At 44.4% G+C, this 12623-nt stretch overlaps 1 protein-coding gene across 4 annotated transcripts in view; it reads right to left on the reverse strand.

Annotated features, from left to right (window-relative positions):
- Nucleotides 1-12623, reverse strand: part of LOC8041872 — a 43158-nt gene that overhangs the window by 19905 nt on the left and 10630 nt on the right. For 3 of the 4 annotated variants that reach the window (XM_040500997.2, XM_029971685.4, XM_040500999.2), the window contains exons 4-12: nucleotides 12263-12484; nucleotides 10994-11098; nucleotides 9972-10181; nucleotides 8014-8127; nucleotides 7865-7953; nucleotides 5252-5420; nucleotides 3404-3502; nucleotides 2621-2760; nucleotides 1727-1886 (exon numbers count right to left, since the gene is read on the reverse strand). In XM_040500997.2, the coding sequence (XP_040356931.2) occupies nucleotides 1727-1886; nucleotides 2621-2760; nucleotides 3404-3502; nucleotides 5252-5420; nucleotides 7865-7953; nucleotides 8014-8127; nucleotides 9972-10181; nucleotides 10994-11098; nucleotides 12263-12484 (1308 nt within the window). Of the gene's footprint in view, nucleotides 1-1726; nucleotides 1887-2620; nucleotides 2761-3403; nucleotides 3503-5251; nucleotides 5421-7864; nucleotides 8128-9971; nucleotides 10182-10993; nucleotides 11099-12262; nucleotides 12485-12623 lie in introns of all 4 variants that reach the window. The other variant, XM_040500996.2, reaches the window with a different exon arrangement.

A 12623-nucleotide genomic window follows, 5' to 3' on the forward strand; every position in this document is an offset into this window, starting at 1 on the left:
CAGAAACGACAAATGCCGCGGCGGCATTAAGTTTGACGCGCACTGTACAAGTACCCACTATTAACGTTTCCCGAACCTGGAAAATCTACAAATTGTATGTTAAGTGCTCACCCCCTCCAAAGCGCCGGCATCAGCCTAAAATATTCACCCAATTGCAGCGGCCTCGAGACAGCCAGCGGCGATATTGTGTGAAAATAAATGTGCTTTCTCCAATTCCTTTCACTCTGCCTTCAAAGTCCTTTATTGGCCGCCATATTGGCTTTTGCCAATTTGACCGGACGAGTGCCCATGGAGAGGTCTGCACGGGCCGATACGATACTTGGAAACCCAGCCCAGCCCGGACCGCTGCCTCCTGGGACTGAACCCGCCTGCGGCCTGCTATCCATTTCCGACAGCTAGCCCGGCCCGGCACTGCCCGACATTAATTTTCACGAGCCCGCTGAGCCACGCTCTATTTTAGCCCAGTATGAATTGCTCACAAATTGTGTGGCAAGGCAGCTCGCTTGCCACTGCTACAAATATGTTGATTATGGTACCTGATGGTCAATGCAGTAAGGGTCTTTATTTTCTCCTTTTTTTTTTCTGCTATTATTAGTTGGACCAAACTGTGGGGCAGCTCATTAACAAAACACACCCTGATCGTCCTTTTATTAAAAACAAATACCTCCGACTTGCATAACAACACCAACAATTTATAAGACGTTTCGTCTCCTATGCGGGAGACATCATCAGTGCGGCTTAGGAACACCCTTAAATCCCGGCTCTTGGAACATTTTTGCGTCCTTTCATGCCAACAAACCCGCACGGAATGGACGGAAAAAACAAAAATGACAAGCAGCAGTGAACAAAACCATGTGCCAAAGTTGAAAAGAAAGGAAAACATTGCGACAGGTATGGACAAAAGACAAAGTTCCAAGTTGCCCACTCCCGCTGCACACAACCGAAAAAAAAAAAAATAAATAATATAGTTGTCTTTTGCGGTGGTCCGAGACAAATTGTTTAGGAAAAGCACCCCTCAGTGGGCACGTGTGCATGTTGATGGGGAAAAGCGATGGTACGATGGCAGTGCCGCCAGTGATGAAAAGGAACGCCGTGCAACTAGCACTCTGGAAGAGCATTAGCTGCACACACACCGAATCATACAAAAAACTATACACACACACACACATGCTTTCAGCGTTTGAGTCCCCCCCCCACAGTGGTTCCTCTCCCGACCCTCCTTCTCCTCCTCCCCCAAACTCCCAAAAAAACATTGCAGCTAAAAAAAAATAAAAAAATAGCCGGCTTTTATTTGTTAGGTTTGCCTTGTAGACTTGAATGCAAGGCCCATACAAGGCTTGGGCCCTTCATGAATGTAGACGTTAAGCCCGAGCCCGGCCCGTGGTCTGGCCCGTACCAGAGCAGGTTTCTACGCCAATGTCTAGACTAACCCAGTTTTTAGTGCAAGTGGGGTGGGAGCTTCCCCAGTATTTGACGGTAATTTAATTTCAGGGGCTAGAGAGGAAGACGGTAATAGCTACTGCAAATATATTAGTTATTTATAGAAACAATGTCATCAGCTACTGCATTCCAGCCTTTTAATGTTAATGGTAACGTAGACATCTGCTGACTGTAGACAAAGAAATTTCATAAAATTTACAAGAATGGTCGAGACGAGGGAAAGTATGATGGGGAGGTGATAGCAAAGAGATGGTTGTTGCAATAAAAGCAGGCTTGCTAAACTTACCTGGCAATATGCCGGTGAAGTTAACAGGGAACGCACTGGTACCCTTAAATCCTTTGGACTGAATCAACATTTTGTTTCCTGTCGACGCCACACCATAAGCAAGCTTGCCAGCAGCAAAGGTCTCCAGAAGGGGGCTGTCGGCATAGAAGTCTGATCGAACCTGCAAGAAGCAAAGGATCAATTGTACTGACCGGAGAGGCCCGAGGTCAAACCAAGGTGAATGTATTGAATTACATCACAATCACTTCAGTAATTTAGCGAGCTCTAGCTGACACCGCCTTTTCTTGATCTGTCGGCAAGTGTGCTTCCCTGGTGCCGTGCCATTCAGAGACGCATTTGGATGCAGAGATAAATGCCCTCCAAAACACTTTTTTTTGGGAAGCACACAATGTGTGCCCCACCTCAGCAAAGTCTAGAAAGCTAAAACAAAGCTCTCCAATAAGCACACATCAATTTTCTGTGCCTTGTAGATGAGACGTCGATGAAGGCACTCAAATCAGATGATCCAACATCCTCCATGGTCCTCGCTGCTGCTGTCATCCAAAAGAAAAGTAGCAGAAGCAGTTGCATCGTGCGATTAAGGCAGCCTTTGTAATGGTCCCCAATGTCAGCAGGACATACTGCTTGACAAGAGCCGCCTCCGCCACGCAGGGACTTGCAGCTCATTTAACTCACCAGCTTAGAAGAAAGCGCAAACAAAATTGAAACCGAAGCAGTAGTTTTTTAGCTTTCCCCGAGATGGCACGTGTTCCTTCAGGCCAAATTCAGATTTCGGCGGCACAAAGAAACCAGACTACAGACGATCGACAGCCTACGGGCATGGTACGAAAGCGGTCGAAGGAGACGTGACGCGTGCAGACATTAAGAGAATATGATTACGCGTGTCGCACTCACCTCGATGGAACCCTGTTCGACCGGACTTTTCGGTGCTTCCAACCAGACGAGTTTTCCTTCCTCCACTTCCAACAAGAAAGAAGAGTCTCCGGTCGGCTTGATTGCGAAGGTGCCGTTGCTGGTGAAGTGTCCACCTTGCTCTAAGATGGGAGGGAGAGATAAGACGGGATGAGTCTGATGTCGGTCGGTGTGGATTTAGGCCCCTTCGTATTAGTTTCACCAGACACCAAAGAGAAGGGGCATAACTTCACGCTGACTGCCACCGGACTGTCTTAGCGTCGCAAAGCAACGACCGTCTGACAAGATTTATTGCGACGTAAAAATAAGAGTTGTAGAATAGAACTGATAGTCGGGCTAGTTGGTATGTATTCATAATATAAATAATGTGACTGACAAGGACGAAGAAAGACTATCGTCTATATTACGAATACATGCCAACTAGGCCAACTATCTGTTCTGTAAAGTTTAATTTCTAGTACAGGGGCTCTTTCAATGCTCCAGCGCTCATGTCGTCCAGTCTTTCTTTGTCCTTGTCAGTCGCATTGTTTATATTATGAATTTGTAGAATAGAGCAGAAAAGCATGTCCGAGAATATGCGAAAGTTGTTAAAGTACATCTGGCTCTTGATTCAAGCTGTAATGCTTAGCTCTCATTCACAAGTTTCTGGTATGCTGGAGTAAAGTGCCCTGGAATCGGCTCAGGGTCTTTAGGTAGCCAGGCACTTTAAACCGAACGACCGAAACAAGATCTGCAAAAATAAAATACAAAAAATGTGGAACCTACCGTAAAGATTGACGGTTGCTCTGAAGCTGTCGTTGGCGCTAAACTCGGTAAGACTCAATGACACCCACATGTACTTGCTCGAGGTACGGGTGACGAGGCCTGCAAAAAGTGTTAGTATTGGAGTCATACGATGTTTGTGTCATGGCACGTCTGCCAGACTTGCATTAGAAACAATGAGACAGCACCAGGGGTGGATGGATTTATGGTTCAGGCTTGGATGGAGGGGGGGGGGGGAGTCTGCTGAGATTTGACGTTGCAGCGGAAATGTTGCCCAAATCTATTTTGTTGGCTCAATATTTGCTATGTCACCAAGAACTAAACTTTTGGCTAGTGTAGATCTATTTCTTAATTTAAAAAAAGTTGACCCTGCAGAACATAAAGGGACACTAACACCCTCGAAACCATTTTTTATTTTTTTTTTCCAGGCGATTTATTATGGTTGTCAGAAGACTATTCAATCAATATTTTGCCACAGAGTCACATATATTTTTAAAAAAGTCAAAATATGCAACTGCTTGAAACCGAAAGAGGACTGGGGGGGAAAAAGAAATAAAGAAGAGGAAAAAATTACCGGAAGTCACGTGACCGTGCAACTTTTGTTTTGTTCAGTCAACGTATTTGCAGCTTTTTAAAAGCCACAAAAAATGGATATCAAATTTTTTGTAAATTTTTTAGTATTGAGTGCGTGCCTTCGATGACCCATGACTGATTACATGATCACGAAAAAGAGAGCAAGCGCGACTCAAGTTGGCCAGTTCTCCATCGGCGGTTTTCGGGTGGAAAGAAAACAAACTTCGAGCTGCAAATTGTGTTCTGGGTAGTTGGGCTGTCATATGTCATGAACAAATAAAAACTTTGGTCACAATAAATACCCTGTCAGTGTCCCTTAAAAGGGCCCCCGAAAAAAAAATTATTATTTTTTAAATAGTCTGGTTGGGACACAAGTGTCAAAAATTTAAATATAACTAAAAAAAAAAAAACTTTTTTTTAGCATGTATGACGGCGCAAGATTTATTTTAAATTCTGAGTGCAAAGTCCATGACATCACGAAATGGTCATACACTCTCTCCACCTCAACGTGATAGCCAAGCCGATGCATCACTCCTTCACGTGCCCAAAATGCCTAGAGAGGAAATAAGTGGAATTGAGGAGACTATCGACTAAATCGCATCTCGCGCCGTCAAGATTGCTCTAAAAAAATCTTTTTCGCGTAAAATTAATTTCTTGACACGCGTGTCAGAACCAGACTATTTAAAAAAAAAAAAACGTTTCTTCTCAGGGGCCTTTTATGGAAGACCATACCACCCCCAATCTACCCCTGGATAGCACCCCAAAAGCAAGCTCCGACGAACCGAGACAGTGGCTTTGTTGAAGGCGACAATGACCTCGGTATTGCCTTCCAAGTTCTAACTGTTCCTGAATTCTCACTGTTATTGTACATCCAAGCATGTCTCAGAGAACTTGGCTTCCCTCATTTGAGAAGGCACAACATAATTGAGAGACAAGGACCACTTTACAACTTTTTTTTCTTCCTTCTTTCAAGAGCACTTTTTCTAATTGTACACTCAAGAAAGCTCCTGAGAAAATTGTCAATTTAGTGTGACAGCATAAGGAGCCTCATTTCAAAGAATTGAGTCAGCATAATAAGGTGCAAACGTATTAACTGTGCTATCAAACAAAACACTCAGCAAATAAAACCTCAAGCTAGGGTTTTTTCAACAAACTGAGCATTACTAAAGCATAAGAGGAAAAAAAATAATACATTGACAGGGGACATGATTACAGGAACAAGGAACAATATATCCACTCTAAATAAGGTCACAAAAAAACAAACTGAGCTTTACTGACTGGAGACTCGACCGGAATCCGGCTGGGAAGACTGGGCCGCAAGCGGGGAGTTCCGTCGGCCACCATCTGTCGCCGTGAGCATGTCTTGAACTCCAGTGAAAGAAAGGTTGTGCACGTCCAAACCGAGAACAGTGTTGTCTTGCCCCACGAAGACCCAGCGACAGTCCACCTGCAAGCAGCGGTTCGTGTGACCCGAGGCAACAAAAGGATACTAGACGGCCTTTCGTACAACCACGTAATGTAAGGGTTTTCCGCGAAAAAAATCTAGCTTGTTTTGAACCGCAAAAAACTATGCGTCGCCAAACGCTCTCGCGCCGCTTTAATGTTGAGCTGGTGTTCTGGACCAGATGCCACAGTTTCAGAGCTTGCCATCATCCCGCTCAAAAGTAACAAGGCCTCGTAAATTTTATATGAAAAAATGGCAGCCACCAAGGCCCACGAATGCATACAGATGAATGATGTTGACCACTAGGAACGGCCCCATTTTCTAATTGGAGATTTATGACACTCACTTGTAACTTTTTAATGAAGGAACGACAAGCTCTGAAACTTTGGCACTTGCTGTGGGCCGCTAATACATCTGTGCGGACACTGAGCATTGAGAAATGCTACATAGTAGTTTATTTTTGACATTAGAAACCACCATAGATATTTTTTTTTCCGAACACCCTGTATATGTGTACTCACTTTATTAGGTTATGCAAGATTTCTCATTGCATGCTGCCAAAAAAATTATCCCAACAATAAGTAGAGGTCAAAATAAAGCTGCGAAGTTGATACTTTCAGATGGTTCCCGGACATTTCATAAACACCGTTTCATCAAACTGCTGACGGCCGTTTCATAGAATTTGTTTATCGCTAGATTTTTAGGTGTGGTATGTTATGAAAACATACAGGGTGCCTTCGTACAAGTGTCTTGTCGGTTGATGAGAACTCTTACATTTTATCACCCATTCTTTTTTTCTGTGCTTTTGAACGCACCTGACGTTTGCTTAACTAAAGGACGACACCTTCTTTGTAGCTCACGTTTTGCTTAGGTTAAAAACGAAGTATAGCCATGCTTATTGCTGAACTTGTGGACCAATGCATTCCTATTCTGGATGGTTTCCCCTTCCACGCCTTCAGAAGGCGCTATCGTCCTATATTCCCTCTCATTTACATATGTATCTTTCTACACTTGAATATGAGGGTTGGTGTCTATTCTGAACGAGGCCATTCTAATCGAGCTATATTCCCCAAACACTTCGCACTTTCAAGTAGAATCTGTTGTCGATTCGCCTATCAACGACATAAGCATAACCCCCGAAACAGAGCTTGGGCTTTCCTCGTGCTGTCTCCCAAATTTGAGGTCAACTAGAAAGAGGGCAATCAATTCATCAAACTACTGAATTAGTTTTTTTTTTTTTTTTCTTTTTTTCATATCGCTTTTAGTACACATAATAAAAGTGACCTATTTCTTCACTGAAACGTTTATCAGCCTAGAAACCCAACAAAATATAGTCATCTCTGCACCAAAAAAAAAGTTTTATAACTTAAAAGGATGGAAGTGATAAACCAGAAACCAAAAACATTACACTTCGTAACAATGAGTATAAAAAATGTCATGCGTAGTTGAACTTGTGTAAGCTATTTTACTTTGAATAAACCATTCAATGAAACGGTGCTTGACAGAACGGTTCCAATGAGACGGCATTCAATGAAAGGACGTTCTATGAAACGGCGTTCTATGAAACGGCATTCAATGAAACGGCATTCAATGAAACGGCATTCAATGAAACGGCATTCAATGAAACGGCGTTCAATGAAACGCCGTTCAATGAAACGCCGTTCAATGAAACGGCGTTCAATGAAACGGCGTTCAGTGAAACGGCGTTCAATGAAACGGCGTTCAGTGAAACGGCGTTCAGTGAAACGGCGTTCAGTGAAACGGCGTTCAGTGAAACGGCGTTCAATCAAATGGCATTCAATGAAACTCTACAGTATTTCCACACAAAATACTATTAAAAAAAATTAGGCCCCCTTTTTTTTTACATTTATCCATACTTGCCGGCACATGAATATTGTTTTCTATGGGAAAGTGCAAAAACCAGAAAGTTGCCAATCGAAAGAGTAACATAACAGTGCCTCTTACATAACATAACCGACTAAACGAGCCACAATAGCTTAAATGCATTTTAGAGAGGTGTTTAATTTATTTCAAACTTAAAGGCCCAATTAGGGCGTTATGTTTCTGCGAACGCTACGATTCAACTGCTTTGCCCGATTACTTTCAGTCATACTATTAAATTATAGAATCCTGTACCATAAAAAGCAAAAACAAAACCGCCCAAAATGCTAATTATGATTGTAAACGATTCCAGTCTCACTGCTGCTGTCTACCCTCAACTTATGCTTGCATTACCGCTAACACTTCTTTCCCCACATGGATGGACAGATATGGCTGAACCCTTTTAATCGTGCGGCGGCCTGTGCTACCTAGCAAACCCTTTTAATTAAACATTAAAATTTTATACAGTCAGTGTTCAGATGTCCACACCGTTTGCAGACAAGTGGCACGATTGTCGGCAAACGTGCTCCAGTACATTTTTCAAAGAAACTCGCACGGCAACGCACCTCTTTGAACAGAAGGTCGGCACGATTGTCTGGCAACCCGACGTGCTCCTGAGGACTCTGCGACGTGAGCACCTTCATACCACTGCAAGCTGCAACGGAAAGCGCATCAGGCATATTCTCCACAATAAGTGACGCGTGCACCCTGTTACCTTTGGTCACGTAACTGACAAGGAGGCTGGCACTCTGGTCAGCAACGCTGGTGTCAAGGGTGGCCGACAATGTGACACCGCTGCCAATAAGGTCAAACTCAGGTTCGGTTCCCCCTTTAATGAAAACAAGAGGAAAGCGAGGAGACTTTTGAAGCCACTTCAAGTGTCCAGAAGCATACAAATCCAAACAGTAACTTTCATGGTCCCTCACGAGGGGAGAACGGAAGAGAGGAGCTTCAGTTGCCCCGCTTCCAGCGCAAGCTTCCTTCTTTTCTTCGAGAATGCTTCAACGACCTGTGCAACTCAAACGCACGCACGTGCAGCCAAAATATGGTAGAAGAAACACAAGCATCCATAAAACCCGCCTTGCCGTTCTCACTCCTTTGGCGATTACATAGTGGCATTCCGCAACAAAGTATGTATGTGGCTTTCAGGGCACCTTCGAAGGAGCTCCGGTACATTTAGGGTACCGTCTCGTACAAATGAAACGGTTTAGAGCCATGTGCGATCAAAACATTACATCTTACAATGCTAGGTGCGCATTCAAAGAAAAAGTTTTTCCCAGCGCATATACACCAACTCAACTCTATGACGTCACGGCACGGTGGTGGCGCGTCGGTCGCACTTCCGGTCCGGGGCTGTGGGCAGAAGTTCCCATGCCAGACGTGTATTCCTGCGTTGTCTTGAAAGGAACCAGACAAAAACCTGCCTTCTTGTCAAAACGCCGCCACTGGGGCCGTACCAAAAGTGTCGAGAAAGGTTTGAAGGTCACTTTTCACGTGCTCGGTTCGTCCGAGAATCGGGATATGTGCCGTGAAAAGAGAAGAGCAGACGCCGCCGGACAACAATTGCTTGGGCAGGAAGCGCTTTGGGTTGAATTCACAGATAGTTGTGGCCATCAGATTTATTTGTTTTGTTCCAACATGAACGCCGGAAAACCGTCAAGTTGTGCGGACCATCTGCGGACTACGTTCAGTGCGTCTTCAAGTTGAAACGGCCGCCTCATCGTTCGAACTGTCGTCTGCTCTTTCAAACGTTTCTGCTTGTCGTCTGCTCTTTTAGACAACACCGGCCCGTAGACCTAATGTTGGCCCGGTACTTATGATAAGAAGTAAGTGCAGGCCTCAAAAGACTTAAGGTTGAAGATTGGTAAGCAGGCTCAATGTGAACAGTAGATACAATGAGATGTTGATCATTGTTATCAGTGACCATCACCGACTTGTTATGCCTAATTCACTTGGTCCGATTCTGCTTGCAATTTTCAGTATCAACGTCGACCGTCTCAGCTACGGTTCACGCTTTTGCAGCCCAAGCGGCGTCGCGAATGAAAATTGCGAGCGAAATCGCATCATGCGAATCAGGCTTTAGCGTAGATACTGCGGAGTAACGAGCGTCGTGTGTCACATTATTCACGTGAAGTTTTGCGGAGTAACGAGCCTCGGTAATTTCGCTAACGCCGCTCAAAGAGTCAGACATCGCCAGGAAGACGTAAAATCAACATTTCGAACGCGAAAAAGGGCAAGGGGACCCACGCCGACGCCGACTACATCGCATTTTAATGGTTTGTTAATGGGCGACAGCGAGCCTCTTGCCCACACCCCCATCGCGCATGCGCGGAGCCGGTGGCGTCCGCTAGGGGCGCTCCGGTTTGCTTGTAAAGATGAGTTGGTGTATATACCGTAAAATCCTGCACGAACGCCCTTCCCTGAGAGATCACCCATCTCGTTTTTCTAGCCAATTATTCATTGGCCGAGAGTTTAGAAAAAATCGGCCACCCCCATTTCCAACAGATTAACCGCGTGATTTGCGGTATCAGCATGTGTCGAGCAAACTCAGAGCAGGTTCCCTCACACAAGTGACTATAGCCCACCAGTTGGTTTTGAAGCAGCCCCCAATCCATCCAGGAAGGCCAGCTAGACTGGACAACCAGTGCTGAAGCTCATAGCCAGAACACCTACCGCGGAACATGGGTGCCTCCTTGAAGTCGGGTCCCAGTCCGTTAACAGTGACGAAGCTCTTTTTGTCAAGGTCGAATTCTCCAAATGACACGTAGGGCAGGCTATCTTGAATATCGTGGCTCATGATCGTAAAATTGCACGTGAGTGTTTTGTTAGCGACAATATACTTTGGAAATTCAAACAAGCCACCAGAGACATTGGCGGTGCAACCTGAAAAAAAAAAAAATAAAATAAAGGGCAATTGAGAAAGATTTTTTACCAAACTGGTAGATAGTACACAAAATAAATCTGTTAAAGTTTGGTCACAAAGAGTTTTTTGTAAAAGCGTGAGACAACTAGATACATCTTTCACATCCTACAGCAAATGGGTGAGAAAGGAATGGTTGTTGATTCCGTAGTTACCAGAGACAAGAATAAAAAAATTACTAATGACCAACACACACCTGGCCTTTTGTCAATTCATCTAAAAGTACAAACGACTTAATAAAGCTAACATGCAGCACCTAAGTATGATGGCTTTCACATCATTTCTGATATGTATGCACCTTCCGAACTTGGTATTAATGTTTACCACACTTTCCGAATTGCATGAGACCCATGACAGACCATTTCCATATAGCATCTTCCATCTCCAACAAGGTCTTGTCTTGTTTGTCTAATATGGGAGTTAATTAAGTTTAAATCTATGACATCAAGTTACAATGAGTTCATCTAGAAAGACATTTGCATCTATCAATGTGTGTAGGAATACACTGGAGCTCATGTCGCACCTAACATTGCTAAAAATTGGGAGAAAAAAAAGTTTTCCTCCACATTTTTCTTTGCCTTCCTTGGTTTTATGAATCAAAAAGCTTTAGGCACTGGCAACTCGAGGTGCAATTAGTCAGGTTGTGGCAGTCGAGAAAGTTCCAGACTTCAGTCAAGTAAGGACTGGGTCTTGAGAAATTGTTGAACAAGAACAGAGTTCGAAACGTGCATAATCGGCCACCCCAAGACCTAGAAAGAGAATTGACTGTTCCTACCAGTGTAGAAATGCCCAACAAAGCTCCGCTGCTTCTTGTCCTTATCGTTGAGGGTTGCAAGAAGAATCACAATGGGACTCTCAATATAAAAGTTCAAGTCAGACTCTGTAAATAACAATAAAACAAACAAGTCACTTCTTCGCAACCTTTCCTGCTGACCACAAGCACAAAAGCACGAGAAAAAAAATGGTCAAACTGAAAATACATTTTACAGGACTCAAGATATCTTCATATAAGAATCATCCCCACTCATGCTCTTGCATTAAGTCTGCATGAAAACTAGAAAGTGCTCCCACCCTCATTAAGTCACGACCATAGAGCTTCATTCGATAGAAACTAGCATATGCTGGTATCATCTGGGATCCAAATGAACACTATCAAAGGCATGTCAAAACTTGAGATAGTTTAGAGGAAGAGCCATTTGTTTTATCTATGGAAAGCACAAGATCCGAGGTGTTGTCCCATGATGACGACAAATGAGAATAGATGCGCAGCTTGACGGCAATAAACGCACAAATCATTTTGCTCAATTTTTTTTTAATGTATATTTCCACGAAACATGGCTAGCAGAAATGGCCCTTTGACAACCAGTGCTTCTGCACTCTCATCTTCAACTCAGCAACATCAACACCAACCCCGATCAAGCTGGTGCTGCTCTCTCCACGAGCCAATACCCACTTTATTAGAGTAGGGCATTGCAACTGTTACAAAAGGCCCACGCGAGACAACGCAGCCATCATAACATTACACTCACACAGCTGGCTGCGCGCATCCACACAAATTAAAGGCTGAAATGCGAGCCATATGCTCCCAACTCGTTATGGAAACCAAAAATCCAGTTCTGTGCCCTGTCCTCCTTGGCACGAGCCAACGACCAGTGTTAAGCCATCCCTTACTCTGCACTCCAAACTCAAGACCAACATTGCCACAAAGTTCTGGATTGAGAGCAGAAGTAGCCAATGCAGCCACTATACTCTGTTCCATCTCGCGACGAACTGTAGTAGATACTACAAGCCATCCCAGCCAAACCCATGCCGTGAACATATTGTGCGATTTGTGCCCCACGTAATTCTGTGCCACCCCCAAAGGTCGCCCGACACTCGCACGTCATTGGATTGGCTTTGGTGGCATCTACAATCCGCTGCGATCCATCTAGAGGTAAAACGAAGTGTGATCACTCCTGGGCCTTTGCAAGCAATAAAAGCAAACACCGGTTTACCCATAATTCAACGCAATCGTAGTCTGTGCCATTTGCCGGAATTTACTCACCGTGCTGTTCTCCTGTTAGATTGAGGACCACAACGTTTTTGGGGGTCTTCAAAATGAAATCGTCCCCCTCTGACAGCGTCAACATCTTGAAGTGTAGGAATATGCCGTGTTCGTCCATCGACGAAAGGGTGAGCGAGTAGGTGCCGTTGTTTCGCGAGCACGAGAACTTCTCAACTTGTTTTGTCGCATTTGCGACCAGCTCCGTGCAGTTCAGATCGGCGTCTGAGTTCATTAAGGGAAGAGAAACCCATGTGTCAGTCGAGAGATGCCCACTGTCAGGAGTATGGTCGGCGAGCCAACCTCACCAGGAGCAAAGCTCTTTTGTTTAGGAAACGGGGGGGGGGAGGATAATGAAGAGAAC

The sequence above is a fragment of the Ixodes scapularis genome, unplaced genomic scaffold (assembly GCF_016920785.2).
Source record: "Ixodes scapularis isolate PalLabHiFi unplaced genomic scaffold, ASM1692078v2 PGA_scaffold3__209_contigs__length_174095766, whole genome shotgun sequence".
In the NCBI taxonomy this organism is placed as follows: Eukaryota; Metazoa; Arthropoda; class Arachnida; order Ixodida; family Ixodidae; genus Ixodes; species Ixodes scapularis.